The sequence below is a fragment of the Bos grunniens genome, chromosome 25 (genome assembly GCF_055505025.1).
Source record: "Bos grunniens cultivar Pamir isolate PY7600 chromosome 25, Bosgru_T2T1.0, whole genome shotgun sequence".
In the NCBI taxonomy this organism is placed as follows: domain Eukaryota; kingdom Metazoa; phylum Chordata; class Mammalia; order Artiodactyla; family Bovidae; genus Bos; species Bos grunniens.
Window position 1 is genome coordinate 16,871,802 of NC_141189.1, and position 23,151 is coordinate 16,894,952.

Here is a 23,151-nt window from a genome sequence, read left to right on the forward strand (position 1 = left end):
ATTTTAAAAACAGATTCGTGGTTTGGTAACACATATGCTCCTTTAATAATGTATTAAGTAGCAAGTCCAACAGTAGTTCTCATAAGCGCCGTAACGCTGAGGCAGGGATGAGTATAAATGCTATTTTGAGAGCCCTGAAACAGTGCAACGTGATAGGAGAGTGTTTATGATTTTATTGGTGGCCAAGTCACAGCTTTTGCTAATGCTAACGTGGTGCATTGCCCACATTCATAACTGGAAGGAAATGCTAAATATAAGAGAAAAAATGAAATGTAATTTTAAAATTTTTATTCATTTTTAATTGAAGGATAATTGCTTTACAGTATTGTGTTGGTTTCTGCCAAACACTAACATGAATCAGCCATAGGTATACCTGAAAAAGATGTTAGTTTTGTTTTGCCATCAAAGTTCACAGATCCCTTGGTCTGCGGGGTCGTCCATGGACCCCAGGCAGAGAACCCCTGACCTAAAAACAATTCTCTGGACTACCATATCTGTGAAATAGAAATGACTGTCCAAAGAATCAAGGCCTCTCAGACCAGGCACAGGCCTGCTGGCGTTTGAAAGCCTCAGAGGAGGCTGACTGTAGAGAGGGTGGATTTCACTTTTTTTTTAACCCAGATTTTCCCAGACTTCGCTGGCCACAGAACCATTTTATCTTGGAACATGTCTTAAGCCCCATCCCTTCCACACTTGCTCTGGTTCAGGGTGGGCTTCTCGCCTCTGTGCTGCGTGACCTACATTCCCTCCAAAGCACAGGCGTCAAAGCCAGGCCACTGGGCTCCTGTCATGTTTCATAAAAATGAACTCATTGCCCACATTTGAAAAGTTAAGAGATTTCATAGAAAAATAACCTGAACTTCTAGTTCTTCCTGCAAAACTGGAAGGTCTGGCTGCAAGAGGCTGGAGCTGTAGACGGGTCACGTGCTGGCACGTGGACCGGTGGCCACAGTCCCCAGAACACCTTGTGATGCACCTCTTATTTTACCAGTTGATCTGGAGGGACCTTCAGTGTGACCTTCAATAACTTAAAAAAAATAATTTTATTTATTTATTGGCTGTGCTGGGTCTCTAGTTGCGCAAGGTTTTCTCTCGTTGTGGCGAGCAGGGTCTACTCTCTCGTTGAGTGTGCAGGCTTCTCCTTTTGGTGGCTTCTCTTGTTGCCGAGCTTGGGCTCCATGGCACGTGGGCTCAGTAGCTGCGGCTCCCGGGCTGTAGAGCACGGCTCGACAGTTGTGGCACACAGGCTTTGTTGATCCGTAGCATGTGGGATCTTCCCGGATCAGGGATCAAACCTGTGTCTCCTGCATTAGCAGGCGGCTTCTTTACCACTGAGCCACCAGGAAAGCCCTGCAATAATTACAAAATACATACATGTTCATTTTATTTATTTGTCTGCACGGGGTCTTAGTCGTGGCACCTGGGGCCTTTGATCTTCACTGCGGCATGTGGGCTCTCAGTGGCAGCACATGGGATCTAGTTCCCTGACCAGGGAGCCAGTCCAGGCCCCTTGCATTGCGAGTGTGGAGTCCTAACCACTGGACCACCAGGGAAGTCCCGTAACTTTTAAGGCCATGGACACAGAATAAGAAGAATGATTTGCAAGGGAGTGGTGGGAAAGGGGAGGATGCAGGAAGGAAAAAGGAAGAATGAGTGGGGGGATGGTGGGGGGAAGTTGGGTGAGTGTGTGCAGCTGGCCGGACAGGGATGCTCGTGGCCTGGGCCTTGCCTTGGTGCAGACTGCCTTTGGACACAAGGAGAGTTAGCCATGTGTGCACACCCCCTTCTCTGCAGATGTTCATCATCGACAGGATAGATGGGGACCTCTGCCTGCTGAACGAGTTCTCTGTCACTGGCTCCACTTACGCTCCTGAAGGAGAGGTGTAAGTCCCCTTAAAGGTCGTCTTCCATTTCCCTGTGCCCCTTCCCCACCACACACACAGACACACACACACCTCCTCTCTCCCCCGGGGCCCTCCCTCTAGTTTTGTCTTCCTGTTTCTCTCCTGTTCTTCCCTGGCCTCGTTCTCTCTCCCGCCGCCGCTCATCACCACGTTGGTGCCACCTGCCCCCGTCCCTCGCTGCTTTCCCCGTGCTCTCTCTGCATCTCATTCCCCATCTTCTCTACCTGTCTCTTTCCCTTCCTTCCTCCCCGCCCCGCCGCCAGCTTGAAGAATGATAAGCCAGTCCGCTCAGGGCAGTATGACGGGCTGGTGGAGCTGGCCACCATTTGTGCCCTCTGCAATGACTCCTCCTTGGACTTCAATGAGGTAACCTCTCCTCTCCTGAAGCGGCCCCTCCTTGCCCCTCGAGCTGGCTGCGTCCAGGCCTCCCCCACAGGCTGCAAAGAAGGGATCTGGGGGAGGGGGTCCCTCATACCAAGCCTCTCCTGGGTGTAAGGGGAAGAGAGTAGTTTGCTCCCTTCCCGTTCTAGGTGGAAGGTGGGAGCAAGGGGCCAGGAGCCCAGGGCACCTACTTCCTCTTCCTTCTCTGCCCTCTCAGACCAAAGGTATTTATGAGAAGGTGGGAGAGGCCACCGAGACAGCCCTCACCACCCTGGTGGAGAAGATGAATGTATTCAACACTGAAGTGAGAAACCTCTCGAAGGTAGAGAGGGCCAACGCCTGCAACTCGGTGAGTCTGGGCGCTCCCTCCCGTTTGTCTCCACCCTGTACAGGCCAGGACCTAAGGAACCTCAGGAGATGGGGCCCCGCAGGGCCTTGTGCTGGGAGCCAGCCCCAACAAGCAGCTGGCCTGTCCACAGCTTTCCTTGGTGAGGCTGACTTGGGGTGGGGTCTCCTGACCCTCACTTACACCGCTCTTTCTGGTGCCCAGCTGGAGCATCCCTGGATGCACCGACAGTCACCTTCCCCACCATGTTCCTAGTGGAAAGGGACTGAGCTGGTCCCAGAAACCATGAGTGACCTATCCTGGGACAGCCCAATGTCAACTGCTACCCACTGCCTCTAGGAACACACTCATTTTTTTTTTTTATCAGATCTCAAGACTTGATTTGTGGCTTCCCTGGTGGCTCAGATGGTAAAGAATCTGCCTGCAATGTGGGAGACCCTGGGTTTAATTCCTGGGTCGTAAAGATCCCCTGAAGAAGGGAATGGCTACCCACTCCAGTATTCTGGCCTGGAGAATTCCATGAACAGAGGAGCCTGGTGGGCTACAGTCAAGGGGGCAGGCTACAGTCCATGGGGCCGCAAAGAGTTGGACCCGACTGAATGACTAATGCTTTCAAGACCTGATTTAGGATTTGAGAAATATGACTACTTCATATGTGTCTGCTTCCCTGATACACAAGTCCAAATCTGAGATTATTACTCTAAGTTCCCAATGTTAATATTTACTAAAGGTCTATATTGATTTCCTCAGGGTTGTCTTATTAAATTTCCCACACTGCTCATTCTTTTTTTTTTTTGGTAAAGGCAAGATGCTTGTTGCTGTTTTAATATAACAAAAATATTGAAAGCCACCTAAGTATCAATAGAGGATTCATTTTTTAAAATTTACAAATTATAATATAAACATCAACATTTTTTATTTACTGTTGCTATTATTGTTTTGTGGAGAAACATCCAGACTGCATTTGGCACATTCATTTTCATGAGGTGCTTGGTACTGCATGCCAGGCACCAGCTCCCCGCTGTCTAACAACACACAGACCCACACATGTGGTTGCTTACATTTAAATTATTAAATAAAGTGAAAACTCAGTTCTTCAGATGCACTAAGCACGTATCCTGGGCTCAGTAGCCACTGTTCAGTTGCACTGCATTCGGCCACGTAGATTATTAAACATACCCATCATTCTGGAAGGTTCTATTGGACAGTGCTGCACTACGTCATCTTGTTTCTATTGTGCTTTCAGTTGGACACTAAGACCATAGCTCCACTAGCCTTGGAATTCTCTCCATTTCTGCTGTAGGTAGCAGACTCAGCTTTATCTCAGACTCAGCTTGCGGTCTGCTCTGACCTCCAGATCTTTTTTGGCTATGCTTTTAAGGGTCTGGGACCCTTCTAGCACAGCATCATTGCTCTTTCCCCATCCATCTCAAGTCTGGCCTCTCTCTCCCTGTCTCCTCTCTCTCAGGTGATCCGCCAGCTAATGAAGAAGGAATTCACCCTGGAGTTCTCCCGGGACCGAAAGTCCATGTCTGTCTATTGCTCTCCAGCAAAATCCCGGGCTGCTGTGGGCAATAAGATGTTTGTCAAGGTCAGGAATTTCCGAGTGTGCCTTGGCCCCCCTTCTTCCTAATCCTGAGCCCTTCTCTTTACCCGTGCCGCTCACCACGTGCTGGAAAGAACAGCCGTCTCTGAGTGTTGTTCTGCTCCACTAGGGTGCCCCTGAGGGGGTCATCGATCGCTGTAACTACGTGCGAGTGGGCACCACCCGGGTGCCCATGACAGGGCCGGTGAAGGAGAAGATTCTGTCGGTGATCAAAGAGTGGGGTACTGGCCGGGACACCCTGCGCTGCCTGGCGCTGGCCACTCGGGACACCCCCCCCAAGCGAGAGGAGATGGTCCTGGATGACTCTACCAAGTTCATGGAGTACGAGGTGAGTCACCTGCCTCACCCCCTCTGCCACCCGTCATGTCCTGCCTCGTCACGGGGCCTGGAGTCACAGGACGTCAGAGTTTGAAAGAATCTTAGGAGTCTTCCAGTCCAGGCCACTTGGCCTGTGGTCCGTGGACTCATCTGATATGAGGGTGAGGCACTTGTTCCAGAACAGAAGCCAGCCGGGTCACTAAGCACGCTTGGGTTCAGCTGACGTGCTTTCACAGTGAGGTTTTGTGGGGTTTTTTTTTGGTCATTATTGAATTTGTTATGATATTACTTCTGTTTTATGTTTTGGGATTTTTTGGGCCCTGAGGCATGTGGGATTTAGCTCCCTGACCAGGGATCAAACCCGCACCCCCTGCATTGGAAGGTAAAGTCTTAGCCACTGGGCTGCCAGGGAAGTCCCACAGTGAGGTTTTCTTAAGAGGTGCATCAACCTGTATCCTGGGACCGGCTGTTTATCTCATAGTGGACCTGCTCTGAGTAGCACGGAAGTCCACTCCATTTTATAGAGAGAACAGTGTGGTCTGGCAGGTAACACTCAAAGCTGGAGACCAAGCAAGTGGCCCTGCTGAAAGCAGAAAGCACTTCCCTCACTTCCAGGTCGAGTTCTTTCTATGAAAGACAGGATCTGCCACCTAGGATGGGCCTGGCATCCCACAGGCCCTCATGGGAACAAGGAATGTTTCCTGCCCTTGAGCTTAGAGGCCTGGCTGAGGTTTGAGCACCAGGCGTAGACACAGCTCTCCCTCCCACCCCCCAAGCCTCCTCCCCTGAGTCTGTCACTCTCTGCTCTGTCCCCCTAGACGGACTTGACATTCGTTGGCGTCGTGGGCATGCTGGACCCGCCCCGCAAGGAGGTCATGGGCTCCATCCAACTATGCCGAGACGCTGGAATCCGAGTAATCATGATCACCGGAGACAACAAGGGCACGGCCATTGCCATCTGCCGACGGATTGGCATCTTCGGGGAGAACGAGGATGTGGCTGACCGGGCCTACACTGGCCGGGAGTTCGATGACCTGCCCCTGGCCGAGCAGCGGGAGGCCTGCCGACGCGCCTGCTGCTTCGCCCGCGTGGAGCCCACCCACAAGTCGAAGATCGTGGAGTATCTGCAGTCCTTCGATGAGATCACGGCGATGGTGCGGGGACCGGGGCACGTGGGGTCTGCTCAGTGTCTACTGAGATGTCGGTCTTGGGAAGCTGGGGGCCCAGGGAGGACATGGCTGAGCGGGGGCCCTGCTGAGATGTGCAGAGGGGAGGAATTCGGGCCCAGATGGAAGAGTGTCAAGGAGGATACGAGGAAGGGGCCAGCTCCCACCTTCTTTCTCTCCCTGCAGACAGGTGATGGCGTCAATGACGCCCCTGCGCTGAAGAAGGCGGAAATCGGCATTGCCATGGGATCCGGCACTGCCGTGGCCAAGACAGCCTCCGAGATGGTGCTGGCCGACGACAACTTCTCCACCATTGTGGCTGCCGTGGAGGAGGGCCGGGCCATCTACAACAACATGAAGCAGTTTATCCGCTACCTCATCTCCTCCAACGTGGGCGAGGTGGTCTGGTGAGCAGCTGGAAGGGCTATCAGCGGGGAACCTGTGGCTGGTATAGGGGATGGGGTGACCACAGGCCTGGGAGGCAGGACAGACCTGTGACCGCCTCCTTCTGGCAGCATCTTCCTGACAGCTGCCCTGGGGCTGCCCGAGGCCCTGATCCCTGTGCAGCTGCTGTGGGTGAACCTGGTGACCGATGGGCTCCCAGCCACAGCCCTGGGCTTCAACCCCCCAGACCTGGACATCATGGACCGGCCCCCCCGGACCCCCAAGGAGCCCCTCATCAGTGGCTGGCTCTTCTTCCGCTACATGGCAATTGGGGGTGAGCAGGACGGAACCCCAAGCTTCTTCCCCACCCTCAGCTTCCCCATGGCAGCTACCCTGGCTGGTGGGCCCTCTGTCTGCACCGCTGTTCATGGCCACCAGCCCTCTCAAGCCCTCCTGTCTCCCCAGCCCTGGCACCGCCCCCCCAATGCCCATCTCCTCTCCACACAGGCTATGTGGGTGCAGCCACGGTGGGAGCAGCGGCCTGGTGGTTCCTGTATGCTGAGGACGGGCCTCACGTCACCTACAGCCAGCTGGTAGGGCAGGACCGAGACGGGAGGAGGGGGCAGTGAAGGAGGGTGGCGGAGGCTTCTGGAGATCCCAGCTTCTCCCCTCGCCCTCGGCAGACTCACTTCATGAAGTGCTCGGAGCACAACACAGACTTCGAGGGTGTGGACTGTGAGGTCTTCGAGGCCCCGCAGCCCATGACCATGGCCTTGTCTGTGCTGGTCACCATCGAGATGTGCAATGCTCTCAACAGGTGGGCCTACCTCCCCTCCCGCCACCTGTCTGGAGGCCACCGCCTTTGTCCTCCAGCCCTCCCGCTCATCACTTCTCTCCCCTGTGCGCCCCCCACCCTGGCTCCGCCTGCCGCCTGCTTGCAGCCTGTCTGAGAATCAGTCCCTCGTGCGGATGCCACCCTGGGTGAACATCTGGCTGGTGGGCTCCATCGGCCTCTCCATGTCCCTCCACTTCCTCATCCTCTACGTGGACCCTCTGCCGGTGAGCCTTCTTCTGGCCAGGAGCCACCTGCCACCTCACCCACGGGGGTCTCTTCAGGGATCCAGAGGGAGGGATAGTCAGGCTGGCGCAGTGGCAGCTCCGCGGGCTCCTTCTCACTGCCCTTCCTGCCTCCCCCCTAGATGATCTTCAAGCTCCAAGCCCTGGACCTGTACCATTGGCTCATGGTCCTCAAGATCTCATTACCAGTCATTGGGCTCGACGAAATCCTCAAGTTCGTTGCTCGAAACTACCTGGAGGGTAAGAGGCTCCCCTCCTCGGAGCCCCATCTGCCCCCCCTCCAAAGCCCCAGCATAGCCCCCTCCCTGCGTGCTGCCAAGGCGCCTGCCCCCTTCCTCCTTCCTTTGCAGGTGGGTGAGTCCTGGGCTCCGCCGGCCCGTGCCCTTCGCCGAGTGGCCCACTTGGGCCCTTCCCTCCTTTCCCCCCACCCGCCCCTCTGAACCCCATGCAGACATGGTCTCCTAGGCACCCCCACAACCTCCCCAGCCCTCTTGGCCCCTGTGCCTGCCTCCTTCCCTGGATAATGGTGTCTCTCTGTCCTCTTTGGCCATAGGATAACCCGTTTCCCCCTCCTCCATCTCTTTGAACCGTGTCACAGGTATCACCCCTCTTCCTGCCCTCGCCCCAGCTGCTGTGCCCCTTGCCCGCCCCTCTCCCTTCAGGTGGCGCCGAGGCCACTTATCCTCGCAGCTCCACCTGGAGCCACTGCCGCCACCGCCGCGCTTCTGAGTGGGGCCGGGTGTCGGGCACCACTGTGTGCTGGGCTGCGCTGCGTTGCGCTGGCTGGGCGCTGAGCTGTCTGCTGCTGGGGCTGCAGTGGTTGGGAGGAGGGGGGCTGGGGACACAGGTGAGTGGTTGGGTGGTGGTGGGGCCCTCCAGGTGAGTGTGCCGGGGGACAGGCAGGGAGCTGGGAGGAACTGTTCTTCTCGGGTCCCACTCCACCCACCCCACCTAAGATGAGAAAGTCTCATCCTTCCCTTTCCCCTTCCAGATCCAGAAGATGAAAGAAGGAAGCAACCAGGCCTTTTGCCCTCCCTCCCCACCCCATAGTGACGCATCTTCGGCCAGAGCTGTGGCACAGGCCCCACCCTCCACAACGTTCCCTATTCCTCCCGCCCGACATTCTTGTTTATAAACACTATGTCCCCTTCACTTCTCCTCCCCCCTCAGCAACCTGTCCCCCTTTTGCTCTTGTGAAACCTCCCCTCCCCGACCCCGTGGGGCTCGCAGGGACAAGGCGACTGATTGAGCTGAGCTGCTTATTTATTGAAAATAAATGACAGAAAAATCTGGCCTTGTCTCCATGCACACATCTTGGGGCCTGGCTCGGGCCCCTGGGGACAAGCATCTTAGTGTCAACGCAGTCTGGGAAGCAGCCACCTGGCCCAGGGCGCGGGTGCAGAAGGGCCTGGGGACGCACCCCAAGGCTCCTGGCCACCACTCGCAGCTGTCCCTGGGGGAAGGGGACGTGAGGTGACGGGTGTGGCTGTTAGTCTGGGTGGCGGTGGGCGCAGGAGGGTTGGAACCCAGGAGGCAGCATGGCAGCCAGAAAGCCACAGGGCCGAGCTGGCTCACAGAGGGGCTTGGGACCCTCGCCCGGGTGTCATCTTTGGAAGCAGAAGGCCCAGCCGTCTTTAGGAGGAGTGCTGCAGGGGCCAGGGCAGCGGTGGCCCTGTCACCTCGACCCTGGCCTTGGAGAGGGTGACGACTCCATCCTGAGACCACCCCCCTCAAGCCTCGGCCTCACGGTTCAGGAGTGAAGGGCGGTCTCCCCCAGGGTGGGCGGGTGCCGGCCCCTCAGGTGTCCTTGATGTCCCTGACGTCCCGAAGGGGCGCCTCGTCTATGATGCCGCGCACCTGCTCCAGGCTCCCTGCCTGGCGGATCCGTTCCAGGCGCACCTGTGGGGGCCGGCAAGGGAGGCAGAGGGCCCTCGGTGGGAAAATGCAGCCTCCACCCCGCCGGCCAGCTGCTCCCCGCCACGAGGGGCAAGGGCTCAGGACTCCTCCTCCCCAACCCACAGTGAAACTGACTTCAAGGGAAGAAGTAGGTCCTCAGACAGCAGGCTGAGGAGGGGCGGGCAGGGGCAGGCGGGACTGACGAGATGAGCACGTGGCATGCCCACAAGCCCGGCCCTGGGCCACGGGCTTCGAGTAACAGGGAGCAACAGCTAAGAGGAAAGGACTGTGCCAGCCCCAGGGGGAGGAAGAAGACTCCTCTAGCCGGGGGCCTGTCCTTGCAAGACCTAGGACAAGTCGCCGGGAGTCACGCCAGCCCGGTGGGGAAGGGACATGCAGTACCTGCAGGGCCTGGGACAGTCGTACGAAATCCCGCTGCACCTGCTCACTGGTCTCCAGCTCCGCCTGCAGCCGCAGCATCTTTGCCCGCTGCTCCGAGAGCAGGTCTGTGAGCTGGGCCTGGGGGCATAGGACATAGAGCTGGGGTCTCGGATGGGATGTCTGGACGGGGTTACCCCTTCAGTACCACCCCTGATCCTGACCTCTTCTGTGCGGCCCGTGCCCTGTGATGGCCTGAGGACCTCCTGCCGCCTGGCCTGAGGGAGACATAAAGGGCAGCAGGGACCGGTGAGGGTCTTGTCCGCACTGCCAGCCTCCCCCATCACCCCGGCCTGGCCCGGGTCCTGCCTCACCTTGCTCTGTTCCTCCTGGACGCGCTCCATCTCCATCCTCAAGCTGCACAGGGAGGCTGGGGAGTCAGGCAGGGCCAAAACGTCAGGCCCACACCCTTGCTCCTTCCCCTCCCGGCCTGGCGGGGACAGGCTCCCGCCCATACTCACCCTCTAACACCTCTGTGTGGGAAGGAAAGAAAGACAGGTCAAGGCTCATCCTTCTCGCCCTGCACCTCTCACCCCTCCCAGAGCCTGGGGGGGTGGGGGGGTCCTCGTGAGAGCTGGCCTCCTGGGGAGGGAGGGGGGCTGGCTGGCACCCTCTCCTCACCTGTCTCCTCCCGCTGCACCCTCAGCTGCCCCTCCAGGCTGGCCCTCGCCGCCGTCTCCTCGTCCAGCGCCTCCCGCAGAGTCACGATCTCAATCCGCAGCCTCTCGGCCTCGTGCTCCTGGGCCTGCTGGCGGGCCCGTGCCTCCTGTTGCGTGCGGCGCACCAGCTGCTGCAGCTCCTGGGAGAAAGCAAGTCACTGGCTGGTTGCAGGGTGGTGTGTGTGTGGGGGGGGGGGAGGAGGGGCAGAGGCCCTGGGGGCCAGGGACTCAAAGGGGATGGTGGGGAGGGTGGACACACACACCCTTGGATGGCTGCTTCCTGCAGCACAAGCCCAGGTAGGAGGACCCTCAGGAGTGGAGTTGAGTGCAAGTTCCAGATTACCCAGAGCAAGACTTGGAGCTCTTGTAATGCTCAGAAACAACTAAAGTTATGAGCACTCCACAGTTTAGGCAGACATGCATGTGTGTTGGCTTAGCCAAAACATTCATTCGGGTTTTTCTGGGCGCTGTTATGGAAAAACCAGAACGACTCTTTAGGCCAACCCAATAATAAAAATGACACCAAAGAAGGCAAAGGAATGATAAAGCTGGGGACGGCAGAAGCAGAGCCAAGGAATGTGGGGCGGGGTCGCACGTAAGGAGATGTCAGTCATAGTTCTCAGGGTGGGCAAGGGTTCCAGGTGATCTTCATATTCTTAATAAAGTCAATTGATGGACGGAGGCCATGCACGGATCAATGATAGCTTTCAACAAACCAAAGATTCCGATGAATTCAATTTTGTGGATCTCCAGTCACTTAAAAATAAGTCAGGGACTTCCCTTGGTGGTCCAGGGCTTCAGAAGTGGTACTTCCATCGCAGGAGGCGCAGGTTCAGTCTCTGGGTGGGGAATTAAGGTCCTGCATGCTGGTGGGCTTCCCAGGTGGCACTAGTGGTAAAGAACTCTCCTGCCAGGGCAGGAGACCTAAGAGACATCGGTTTGATCCCTGAGACGGGAAGATCCCTTGGAGGAGAGCATGGCAACTCACGCCAGTATTCTTGCCTGCAGAATCCCATGGACAGAAGGGCCTACTGAGTTACAGCCCATAGGGTCCTAAAGAGCTGGACGTGACTGAAGTGACTTAGCATACAGGCTTGTTCTGTGTGGCCAAAAGAATTGATAAAGTAAAAATAACAGCCAAATGACTGCTTCCTTTGTGTCAAAGTGAAAGTGTTAGTCGCTCAGTTGTGTCCGACCTTTTGTGACGCCATGGACTGTAGCCTGCCTGCATTACGGGCAGATTCTTTACCTTCTGAGCCACCGGGGAAGCCCCTCTTCATGTCAAGCGTTCTGTTAACTCATTTTCTCTCCGTGCCAATGCTGGGAAGGGGTGTGGCCCCATTTTGCAGAGGAGGAAACTGAGTCTTAGCAAAGCCGCATGAGTTGACCACAGTGATGCAGCTGATACAGCAGCCTGAGTCTGTCCCTGCGTCCCCTGGCCGCAGGCCAGTGCTTCGCTGCGCGTGGAGAGGAAGGGCCACACCCCCCTTACCGGCAGCGAGCTGGGCAGCGACTCCTCCCAGCCCTCATCCTGCTCCAGGACCCGGGGGACTGAGGACGACGGCTGCTCAGCGCGGAGCCCTTGGTTCTCCTCCGTCAGGCGCTTTACCTCGTGGCTCAGGCACTTGTGGGAGTTGGCCAGCTCTGCCTGGGGGTGGACAGTTAGGACGAGGCGATGAGGGGATCGGCGTCTCCTGTGAGGCCAGACCCTGAGCCCTCCTCCCAGACACTGGAAGGAGAACCAGGAAGCCCACGCCCTCCTTCTCAGCCGAGAAAGGAAGAAACACCCTTCAGTAAGCGTCTTTGGCTCCCAAGCTCATTATTTTTCTTTTTTTTCCCTTGTTTGCTTGAGGGATCTTAGTTCCCCAAGCATGGATGGAACCCCTGGTTCCCCTTGCAGTGGAAGCATGGAGTCCTAACCACTGGACCACCTGGAAGACCCTCAAGCTCTTTCTCCAGCCTCCTCGATGATTTTGAGGTCACACAGTGGCAGCCACAAGCCACACTGGTTGTTTTATGTGGTCCCTGGATATTCATTGGAAGGACTGATGATGAAGCTGAAGCTCCAATACTTTGGCCACCTGATGCAAAGAGCTGACTCATTAGAAAAGACCCTGATGCTGGGAAAGATTGAAGGCAGGAGGAGAAGGGGATGACAGAGGATGAGATGGTTCGATGGCATCACCGACTTGATGGATATGAGTTTGAGCAAACTCCAGGAGACAATGAAGGACAGGGAAGCCTGGTGTGCTGCAGTCTATGGGGTCGCAAAGAGTCGGACATGACTGAACGACTAAACCACAACTTTAAAACCTGGGAGACTACACACAAATATCTGGATCTGGCTTCTCTTGACAAATGAAGAGACCTTTACAGGGTCTCCGTTTGCCTGCTGCTCCTTCTGGCCATACACCAGACCTGGTTCAATCATTTGCCTCTCTTGTCTCAAAAAGCATCTGATTTTGCAATCTCTGCTTTTCATCCTCATGACTCTGCAAGCTAGGACCCATTATCTCAATTTCAACGCGTCAACGCTGAGGCTCTGGGCTTGTGGGATTAGCTTAAAGATCACTGAGTGTGTGGTGGGCTCTGTCTAAATGAGGTACTGGGTGCCCTGGAAGCCCTCTTATCTGCCTGGTACCAACTCCAGGGCGAAGCCAGAGCGGATCGGGGAGGGGGAGGGCTGTAGGACAGGTGTCTTGACCTTCCACATGGGCCTCAACCAATTCCCCTCCCACTCCTCTTCTGGCTTCCCTGGCCCCGCAGCCCTCACCATCTGCAGCTGAACGCGCTCCTGCGCCTGGCTCACGGTTCCCTGCAGGGTCCGCAGCAGCTGCTCTGAGTTCTGGACCTGAGCCAGGAGGACTTGCATCTGTGGGTGGAGGTGAGGCGAGGGTGAGGCGGGGCCAGAAGGAAGCCGGGAGTAGAGGCCCCCGGGGCTGGAGCTGAGGCCAAACCCACCTGCTTGGCGCAGTCCTCATTGCTCCGTCTCAGGCCCTCCTGCAGCTCGTCCCGCTCCCGGCTGACGCTCTCCAGGTCCTTCTGCAGCTGCCGCCCCTGCCATAGATCCTGGCCTCAGGCTCGACGGCCAAGGGGAGGCCTCCCTCCTCTCCAGGCCTCTCACGCCTTGCCTCCTGCATCTCCCTGGGTAGCACCAGCATCCACCCAGTCATTCCAGCTGAAAGCTCAGGAACGGACGTTGACTCTTCTCTGTCTTCCACTACCCGGGTCCAGACCACCAGCAGGCCCTGCCCGGCAGCCTCCAGAATGAATTCCAAATCCACTCGTCTCCATCTCGGCCGCCACCTCCTGGGACCACGGCCCCAGTCACCACCTTCCTCTAAACTACATCAAGCGTCACCCTTCCAAGCAGCCACCTTGCTTCTCCCCTTGCCCCTTCCCTCGATTATAATCCATTCTCACCCAGAGAGCCCAGTGACCCATGATGAGCCCAAAGTAGAGCAGGCCATTCCCTGCCTTAAACCCCACAGACGCTTCCCACAGCTCTTGGTCTGAAACACAAACTTCATGGCTGGCCCAGAAGCCGAGGCCGACCTCCTGTGGCCCCTGCCTGCCTTTCTGACCTCATCTCTCTTCCCCTCCTTGGCAGCCTTCCAGCTCCTCAGACACACCACGGTATGTCCATCCTCTGGGCCTTGGAACCTGCAGATCCTTTGGTCTCTGATCTTCAGAAAGCACCTCTCTTGCCAGCTAGGAAGATCTCCTGCCCTGCCAGTCTCTACCTCATAATCCTAATTTTTTTTTAAGATTTTTTTTTTTTGTATGTTGATCATTTTTAAAGTCTTTATTGAATTTGTATAATGTTACTTCTGCTGTTTCCATGTTCTGGGTTTTTAGCTGCAAGGCATATGGAATCTTAGCTCCCTGACCAGGGATCGAACCTGTGGCCCCTGCATTGGAAGGCGGTATCTTCATCACTGGACAATCATGGAAGTCCCTCCACAGCCCTGTTGAGTTCTGTGGTGGGAGTCTCACCCTGTGACGCTGTCTTCCTCATGGGCCCGTGTGTCTGTCTGGGCCTGGCTCCCTCACTAGAGGAAGCTCCAAGAGAGTAGTTTTCTTCTTCACTGCAGGATGCCCGGCTCTAGCTCAGTCAGGACTTGAAGGGAGAGATGGATGGATAGATGCATGTGTGTTGGCAGCCCGCCCTGCCCTCTCCACTCACCTCCAACTGCAGCTGCTCCCACTGGTTGTCTGGGACCAGCTGGTAACCAGGAGGGGGCAGGTAGATGCCTTCGGGGACCAGGGTGCCCGTGGACACCAGAGAGGCTGTCTCCTCCTGCTCGGGGCTCAAGCCCTGGCGGCTGCGGGGCAGGGAGGCGCTGCCGCTGGCCCCCCCACCAAGGGAGAAGGAGGAGATGGAGGCGCTGTCGTCACAGTTGTGGGCGAAGGCCTCAGCCGCTGGGCCCCCGTCCTCACTCAGCTCCTCAAGAGGCTCCAGCGGGGGAGATGGGTCCCGGGACAGGAGCAACTCCGTGGAGCCGTGCAGGGAAGGGGGATGCCGGGGCCGTCTCTAGGGAGATGGGGCAGGGAAGAGGCTGAGGGGCTGGGGTCCTGCAGCGCCCCTGCCTCCCTCAGCGCCCCCTGGCCACCCCCTCACCTGGATCTCTTGGATCAGCTCCTCCGCCCTCAGCAGTTTCGCCTTCAGCTCCTCGATCTCCTGCTCCATGGGCAGCACGATCTCCCGCAGCTTCTCCGAGTCCTCATGGGCCTGGGGAAGGGGAAGGGGCGTTGGGCAGTGACAGGCAGTCCTCCCGACTGCAGGAGCCTCAGGCCTGTCCAGAGCTTTCCCTCCAAGCACATCAGCTCTTCTAATCCTCCCAGGCACGTGCTATCACCCCCATTTTAGAGACAGAAACACAGATGCTCGGAGCAGTTACAAGGCTTACCCCAGGTCACATGGTAGGTGGCTAAAGTCACAACCACCTTCCTGTTGCCCACTTGTAGAGTGACATACTTTTCTCCCCCAATATCATGTGTCCCCTTTTTAAATCATAGAGCCTCACATTTTTAGCTGGGCTCGTGACCTGAATCCTAGAATACCATCTACATTTCTCAGCTTCCCTGTAACTAAGCATGGTCATATGACTAAGTTTCAGCTAATGAGATGTAGGCAGATGTGCTGGGTATAACTTCCAGGTCAACCCCTCAGGGGGAAAGGCTGTATTTACTCTTCTTCCTCCTCCTTCTGGCTGGCTACAATGCAGACGTGATGGCTGGCGCTCAAGCAGTCATGCTGGATCATGAGGCAGTACGCTACCTATGGCATAACAGCAACATAGGAGGAGCCTGAGTTCCTAATGACTTGTTGAGCTGCTACATCAGTCCTAGAATGTCTACTTCTGAACTCTAATAAAAATAAAAGTGAAAAGTGAAAGTCGTGTCTGACTCTTTGTGACCCCATGGACTATATAGTTCATGGAATTCTCCAGGCGAGAATACTGGAGTGGGTAGCCTATCCCTTCTCCAGCAGATCTTCCAGACATAGGAATCGAACCAGGGTCTCTGCATTGCAGGTGGATTCTTTACCAACTGAGCTATCAGGAAAGCCCAAGAAAAATAAATTTCTACCTCGTTTAAGCCACTGTTGATTTGGGTTTTCAAACTTTGTCCTACCTGTTATGTCTCCCCACACTCCTGTCACCGCCATATTGCTGGCTGCTTCTTTTGCTCTCTTTTCAGGTTTGGGATTCTGTTGAACTTGTACAGTCAACAGCCTCTGGACACCTCAACTTGGGTGTTGGACAGGCTCTTCTGTCCTTGTACAGCCAATCTAAACCACCTCACACTGCCATTTCTCCTCTCGTTAGCACCAGGTCAACAATGACCCTGCTATCCACCCAGTTGTCCAAGGCAGAAACTGGCCAGTCATCTATCCTCTTCCAATTCATACAATTTCTGCCTCTTGAGTAATTCAAAAACCCATCTCAGACAAGCTCAGTGCAAACCTCCAAATCTCTTATGTGAACACTGCCAGCAGGTAGGGTAAGCCTATGTGGCCCACACAAAACACCTCCGATCCCATCTGGAGGCCTGAAGTACATGCACTGCAGATGCCCACACAGTGGATGAATGACGGCTGGATGCAGGGCCAGGATCGGAACTTCCTGACTCTGGGCCTGTGCTTCTTTCCACCGTACCTGGCAGATTTAATTTAGCAGAGCCTTCTCTTTCACCACCCTGCACAACCACTCCCTGAGGAACACTCGGAATCCGAGTATAGTGGCAGCCTCTGCAGGCAAATGGTGGGTTGGAAGCCTTCCTTTCTTGGGCTCCTGTTTAGATCTTTGTCCTTCTCACCAGGAGATTTACTCCATCTCCCTGAGCCTCACATATAAGGTGAGCCTCACATTCTTCATGCATAATGTGAGGTAAGTACCTACCTCACAGGGCAGCTGTGAGGTTCAAATGAGGGAAAATGTGAACTTGCCCTGAAAGGTGAAGAGTTTGGTAATCTGTGTTTCCTATGATTGTTTATGACAGCAGGAATAAAAGTGATGGTATGCCATAGAGATTAAGAATAAAGCTTTAGAACTAGCCTGCCTAGATTTTAAAGTCCCAGATCTGCTCCTTTGTTTTTTTGACTGTGCTGGGTCCTCCTTGCTGCATATGGGCTTTCTCCAGTTGCAGCGAGGAGGGGCTACCCTCTAGTTATGGTGCGTGGGCTTCTCATTGTGGTGGGTTCTCTCGTTGTGGAGCAAGGGCTCTAGGGCTCTTGGGTTTCAGTAACTGTAGCACACGGGCTTAGCTACTCCGCAGCATACGGAATCTTCCGGGACCAGGGATCAAACCCGTGTCCCCTGCATTGGCAGGAGGAGCATTCTTAACCTCTGGACCACCAGGAAAGTCCCAGATCTGCTCCTTTTTATGCGCATAACCTGGCAAGAATGACTAAACGTCTTTGAGCCTCACCTTACTCATCTGTTAAATGGATCTAATGGACCTGTCTTTCACGGTAAAGACTGGGGACACTGAGTCTGTCCACAGTACCTAGTGCGTAAGAGGTATCCTTAAATGTTAGCCGCCCCCCACACATGACTTAACTTTTCTGAGTCATGCCACACAGCATGCTGGATCTTAGTTCCCCGAGCAGGGAATGAGTCTGTGGCCCCTGCAGTGAAAGCAAGGAGTCTTAACCACTGGACAACCAGAGAAGTCCCAATTTTCCCATGCTGAGTACAGGGTTAGCACCTAGAATTATTGCTGAGTGCCCTGCTCCCAGTGACATGGCAGTGGGACATCAACAAACCCTGTGCCCCAAGGTCACCTTTGGCTGCCTCAACATCTTCTCAAGTCCCCGGGGAGGGGGCAAGTAGACTATCCCAACCCCAACCTTTTCCATCTGCTTCTCCAAGGAATCCAGGGGGTGAGCCCGAGACAGCAGCTGCTTCAGGCGCCCCAGCTCCCGCTCCTTCTCCTCACAGTCCTGCTGCTGCTGCTGCCGCTCCTGCTTCAGAGACGTGATCTGGGCTTCATAGCTGCTGATGGAGTCTGGCAGGGCAGGAAGGGCAGAGGAGAGGGAGGGTCAGTACGTCAGCCCTACCTGGGGGCGAACAGGGAGCTTTCCATCACTGCTGCTCTCTGCAAGGCAATTTACCAGAGTGGTGATGACAGGAGGCTTTGCAGTTGGACTGAGAAGATGGCAACCTACTCCAGTATTCGTGCCTGAAAAATCCCCATGGACAGAGGAGCCTGGCGGGCTACAGTGCATGGGGTCGCAAAGAGTTGGATATGACTGAGCAACTGAGCACAGCACAGCAAGGTCCTGGGCAGTTTGCCTCTCTGCATAATGTCCTCAGCTAATGATAACCCTGCTGGCTTGTTATAGAATCAAATGACATGATATCGGGAAGGGCTTTAACCCTCTTCCTGGTACATAATAAATGCTAAAGATAGGCTATCTGTTGCTACTAATACATAAGAATAATAAGCAATATCTAATAATAGTGATAAATATTCATTCTGGACCAGACTCTGAACTGGGCTCTGGAAATAGAGAAATTAATCAAACACAAACCCTGACACCAGGAGCCCACAGTCCAATGAGAAAGACAGCCGTGGAAAGTTACAAAGCAGTCTGAGAAGAGCTTGTGAGAGGACCACTCCTGGGCTTGGGGGTCCCAGAAGAAGGAGACCCTCGCTCTGCCTGCCTGGCCAGGAGAGACACCAGCAAGCGGTGAAGGACAGAAAGGACACATTAATTAAGTAACAGGCGCAAAGGCTCACGGGTGGGAAAGTGGATGGTGTGGCTGGGGCATAGTGGACACTGGAAGAACAGCAGTGAAGATGCAGAATGTCATGCTGGGATTTAGAATTCATCTTAACAGGTCAGTGGGAGTTAAAGGTGATGTTGAGTGGAACATGGTCATTTTTCATTTGCATAGTTACTTATTTTAACACGTACTAACATCAGAAGTAAAGGTTCTGTTGTCAGGCTGCCAGGGTTCAAATCTTCTCCTTTCCAGCTATATAATCTTAGGCAAGTTATCTAACCTCTCTGAGCCTCAGAGCTTCCTCTGTAAAACGGAGATGGATAACAGTTCCTGCTGCTGCTGCTGCTGCTGCTGCTACTGCTGCTGCTAAGTCACTTCAGTTGTGTCCGACTCTGTGTGACCCCATAGCTGATGAAGATTAAATATTCATCAAGTATTTAGTTCAGTGAAAGTGTCAGTCGCTCCGTTGTGGCCGACTATGGGAACCCACAGACTCTACCCCATCAGGCTTCTCTGTCCATGGAATTTTCCAGGCAAGAATACTGGAGTGGACTGCTATCCCATCCTGCAGGGGATCTTTCCAACCCAGGAATCAAACCCAGGTCTCCTGTATTGCAGGCAGACTCTCGACCATCTGAGCCACCAGTGAAGCCTGGCACTCAATAAATGTTGGTTATCATTATTATTTAAGACACAGTTTCTTAGACAGATAGGAAGTTCCCTTTAAAATAGATGTGTGTAAGTTTTTAAAAAGTGGATCTATTTGAAGAACAAACATCAAGTAGATTACAAGGTAAGTCATACAAGGAGACAACCACGTTGCACAGATGGGACACGGATGCCTAAAATGTAAGAAATATGGGCCCAGAGAAGTCTGGAGCCAGGAGTGGTCATTAGAAAGGGAAATGGCATGGTGGGATGGGAATTGAAGAAGTTTAATCTGGAAGCCAAGGTCAAGGCCAGACTATGGAGGGACACTTTTAAGAAGGCTGAGGCAACAATATGCAGGAGCAGACAGAGAGCTTTACTATAGCAGTGGCCATGGAAGCAGAGGATGTAGGGCTGCTTGGGGAAGCAAGGAAATCAGATAATGAGATTTACAGAGATGAGGCCCAGGGCTGAGTCTGAAGGCCAAAGACTCAAACGAGTTCTCGGGGAACTGAGAAACTGCTCACTTTCAGGGTTGATCAGTCATTAGTGAGGGACCAGAAATGACATGAGGCCAGGGAAGAGGTAGCCTTCTGAGCTAAACTTAGCTGGAACTGACAGAGGTGCTGCTGGAGCCCAGGCTGGGGTTCTATGCAAATTAAAAAAGCACGCTTCTTCTGCTTCTTCCTCGGAGTCCCGAGCCTGCCTGTGCTAGGCAGTCCTGCCAAACTACCCCATGGGTGTAGGTCATGACCCCTTTCTTGTCATGCACTCCCCGTTATGGGGCCGAGGGAGGCTGGGAGGACCACCTGCCTCACCTTTCAGGATGGCTTGCAGCGAGGCCACCTCCTCTTGGCATTGCCGCTGCACCGCCGCCACAGCCTCGGCCTTCGTGCTCTCGCTCACCTCGGCCACAGCCTTCATGGTTTCCATTTCTGCCAGGGCGCCTGCTAGCTCAGCCCGAAGCCGCTCGAGCTCCCCGGACTCAGCCTCAACTTTTGCCCCCTCCTGGGGCTGGATGTCCAGCGCTGTGGAGCACAGGGATCAGCCTCTTTTCTCATCACTCTGATTCCCAATATTCCCAAGGTATCAAATCCTCAAGTGCTGCAACTTAGTACTACAGCCAAGGTCCCTGCACCTTTACCTAACCCCGCCCTGCTCACCTGGCCCCGCCCCTTCCCCGCCTCCTTCTCACCTAGCTCTGCCTCGTGTTGTCTAGAGCCCCGCCTCTTCCTCCCTCGGTTCACCCAATCCCCTCTTTTCTCTGACACGCCCCCTCCCTTCCAGTGGCCCCGCCCCTTGCCCACCTGGCCCCGCCCCGCCCCTCCCACACTGGGCCCCACCTCTAACCTGCCACTGGCCCTCCACCTTGCATCCTAGACCACGCCCCCTCCACCTTTTTTCCCGGCGGCGTGGTCCCGCCCCTTTCTCCAGGCTCCCCCCACTCCCCCCCCCCATCCAGCGACGCCGAACTCGGCCCCGCCTCCGGCTTCACCGCCCCTCGCGTGCACGGACGAGCCCTCACGTACCGGCCCCTGGCAGCCGCCGCCGGCCATCCTCGCCCGCGGCCGCCGGCGCAGCTGCCGCCATTGCCTCCGCGCAAACGGCGGGTTCCCGCACTCCCTGGTGACGGCGCTCACCGCTTCCGGGTCTTCTCGGTTGTTTCCGGATCCGCTCGGCTGTTTCCGGATCGGCCCTGAGCTCGAGGCTGAGGCCGGAGTTAGTGGGGGCGGTGGCCGAGCCTCAGCCGAAGATTGCCGAGTGGACGCCCGGCCGCGGCCCGGGGTCCCGCCGCTCCCCGCCTTCTTTCTTGAGTTCCACTGTTGGACAAGGACGCCTACCCTTCAAATCCCAAAGTAGCTCTTTCATCAAAGGCCTCGCGCGTCTCCGCGTGACCTTGGAAGCTCTGCTCAAATTACACGTCCTCCGGGACGCCCGCCGGCTTCAGCCTAAGGAGGACAAAGCTCTCGCGGTCTCGCCCAGTCCCCGGAGCTGACCCCTTTGATCGGTCCCTGGCCGCCCTTCCGCCGGAGCTTGGCTCAGGTTACAACGAATTGTAGTTGAGCCTCCCTGCACCTCCGCTTTCGTGGAGCGTCCCTCGGAGCAGGGCTGCTGGGTCGACTTCACTTTTCTGGGCGCCTGGGCCCCCGCGTCGTCAGTCGTGGAAGTCTGAAACTTCCATGTCCCAACCCCAGTTTGATATTCAGCCAGTCACCGCTTCCTGCTAATCTTCCCCTCCCAGTGCCGCTCAAATCCCTCCTTTCCTCTGTCGGCCACTGCCCTAGGTCAAGCCCTCATTATCTGTGACCTCTCCCTCCAACAGCCGACCTGAGATCTCCCCTAGTCAGTGACAGGTAACTCAGACTTAAGTCTAGAGTCGTGATTCCCCTTCTCCCAAACCCGCTTCTCCTTCTGTAAAGTAACATTCCAGGAGCCTGCAAATCTTGCAAGCTCTACCTCCAAAGGACTGAATGTTCCAGAAAGGGTCCCTATTTCTGCATCTTCAGCGCTGACACCCAGCCCCAGTCCCCATCATCTGTCTCCTGAACTTCCACACTGCCTCCTGCTCCGCCTGTGTCACCGTTTGGGCCCGTTAATTAATTCTCAAAGCAGTTAGAGTGATCTTTGTAAAACAGATCATGTCTCATCCCTGCTTAAAATCTGGTTCAATCCAATTTGAAAATGGGCAAAGGACACGAGTTTCAATGATGTAGGTGGCAAATTGACCATGAAAAAGGGTACTCAACCTCATTAGCCATTAGAGAAGTTCAAATTTCCTATTGGCACACCTACCAGGATGGCTAAAATTTAAAAAGAGTAATAATACCAAATGCTGGTGAATAGATGGAGAAACAGTTTCTCAAGTACTCCTGATGGGAATGTAAAATGGTATAGCCGCTTTGTGGAAGGGTATGACAGTTTTTTTTAGAGACTAAACATGACCTTACTTGAACACACCAAGCTTTCTCCACCCCAGGTCTTGGCTCAGAAGTCACCTCCTTGGACCTCCTCGGTGGTGCAGTGGATAAGAGTCCGTCTGCCAATGGCAGGGGACACAGGTTTGATTCCTGGTCCTGGAGGATACCACAGAGCAGAGCAACTACGCCCATGAGCCACAACTACTGAGCCCAGATGCTGCAGCTGCTGAAGCCCAACTGCCTAGAGCCTGTGCTCCACAACAGAAGCCACCTTAATGAGAAGCCCACACACTGCAACTAGAGAGTAGCCCTCACTCTTCACAACTAGAGAAAGCCTGCACATGGCAACGAAGACTCGATACAATCAAAAGGAAAAATAAATAATTTTTTAAAAAGTCACCTCTTCAGTGACGCCTTCCCTGATCACGCTGTCTTAAGTCACCAGCTCAATAACCTGTCCACCATTAGATCACGTTAGAGACGTCTCCCCATTTGTTTATTGGTTAATAATAAACAAACCAATTGTCTATTGGTTCACTTTATTACCTGGCACCCTTTAGCCTTCTGTGGCCCCAGGACTTGAATCAGAGCTCCATGAGATTAGGAATCTTGTCTTTCTTGTCCCCTGTTATTTTCCCAGCACCTAGCACAGTGTCCGGTAAATAAACAGTAGTAAACAGGACTTCCCTGGTGCTCTAGTGGTTAAGAAGCCACCTTGCCTTTCAGGGGACATGGATTCCATCCCTAGTCTGGGAAGATTCCACATGCTGTGGCACAGCTAAGCCTGTGTGCCACAATTGCTGAAGCCCAGGTGGTGCAACTACTGAAGCCTGCTCGCCCTAGGGTCCATACTCCGAAATAAGAGAAGCGACCGCAATGAGAAGTCCGAGATCCATAACTAGAGAAAGGCAGCACGGCCAAAATAGTAATAATAAATAAACCGTGACACTGACTGTTAAAGTAGTCAATATTTTGTGAATGAATGAATGAACGCTTCCCTTTCTGATCTCTCTGGACTCCCTCCAATCCCCTCCTCTGCCACTGAGGCAAGAAGAGTTTTAGAAAATATAAATCTGACCAGGTCAACTCCTAGCTTACAAATCCCCAGGAGCCTCTTGCCCTCAGAATAAAGTCCAGACTCCCTGTATATGCGGCAGGGTTTCTTGGGAAAGGCAT

At 54.8% G+C, this 23,151-nt stretch overlaps 2 protein-coding genes and 1 long non-coding RNA gene across 6 annotated transcripts in view; 2 read left to right on the top strand and 1 right to left on the bottom strand.

The window, feature by feature from the left end:
- Positions 1-8,474, top strand: part of ATP2A1 (ATPase sarcoplasmic/endoplasmic reticulum Ca2+ transporting 1) — a 17,341-nt gene extending 8,867 nt beyond the window's left edge. The window contains exons 10-23 of the mRNA XM_086375150.1: positions 1,795-1,883; positions 2,168-2,270; positions 2,503-2,634; positions 4,100-4,222; positions 4,347-4,565; positions 5,374-5,709; positions 5,908-6,128; positions 6,237-6,439; positions 6,613-6,698; positions 6,789-6,922; positions 7,047-7,164; positions 7,305-7,422; positions 7,736-7,780; positions 8,174-8,474. Coding sequence (XP_086231276.1) covers positions 1,795-1,883; positions 2,168-2,270; positions 2,503-2,634; positions 4,100-4,222; positions 4,347-4,565; positions 5,374-5,709; positions 5,908-6,128; positions 6,237-6,439; positions 6,613-6,698; positions 6,789-6,922; positions 7,047-7,164; positions 7,305-7,422; positions 7,736-7,740 — 1,887 coding nt within the window. The 3' untranslated portion in view covers positions 7,741-7,780; positions 8,174-8,474. The remainder of the gene's footprint in view (positions 1-1,794; positions 1,884-2,167; positions 2,271-2,502; positions 2,635-4,099; positions 4,223-4,346; positions 4,566-5,373; positions 5,710-5,907; positions 6,129-6,236; positions 6,440-6,612; positions 6,699-6,788; positions 6,923-7,046; positions 7,165-7,304; positions 7,423-7,735; positions 7,781-8,173) is intronic.
- Positions 8,428-20,691, bottom strand: RABEP2 (rabaptin, RAB GTPase binding effector protein 2). 4 transcript variants are annotated; one of them, XM_086375164.1, is made up of 14 exons: positions 20,587-20,691; positions 19,876-20,085; positions 17,530-17,687; positions 14,797-14,907; positions 14,362-14,709; positions 13,137-13,232; positions 12,949-13,047; positions 11,668-11,823; positions 10,138-10,315; positions 9,978-9,989; positions 9,831-9,886; positions 9,681-9,734; positions 9,481-9,597; positions 8,428-9,081 (listed from the first exon to the last, which is right to left on the bottom strand). In XM_086375164.1, exons 1-14 carry the CDS (start codon positions 20,645-20,647, stop codon positions 8,980-8,982), a joined length of 1,758 nt encoding a protein of 585 aa, XP_086231290.1. In that variant the 5' UTR covers positions 20,648-20,691; the 3' UTR covers positions 8,428-8,979. The 4 variants fall into 4 exon arrangements, with proteins under 4 accessions (XP_086231290.1, XP_086231292.1, XP_086231291.1 ...); XM_086375166.1 differs by lacking the exon at positions 11,668-11,823; XM_086375165.1 differs by lacking the exon at positions 9,978-9,989.
- On the top strand, positions 20,588-22,502 carry LOC147345199 (uncharacterized). Its single transcript, XR_015154592.1, has 2 exons — positions 20,588-21,411; positions 22,035-22,502. It is a non-coding gene; the product is annotated as an uncharacterized LOC147345199 (long non-coding RNA).
- The last annotated feature ends 649 nt before the right edge of the window (positions 22,503-23,151 follow it).

What these genes read in the sequence shown, in the direction of transcription:
- RABEP2 (XM_086375164.1), bottom strand. Translation starts at nt 20,647, where the DNA reads ATGGCGGCAGCTGCGCCGGCGGCCGCGGGCGAGGATGGCCGGCGGCGG. An exon ending in GCGGCGGCTGCCAGGGGCCG is followed by an intron (nt 20,086 to 20,586) that starts GTACGTGAGGGC and finishes TGTGCTCCACAG; the next exon opens with CGCTGGACATCCAGCCCCAG. An exon ending in GCACGGGCCGCACAGAAGAG is followed by an intron (nt 9,598 to 9,680) that starts GTCAGGATCAGG and finishes CTATGCCCCCAG; the next exon opens with GCCCAGCTCACAGACCTGCT.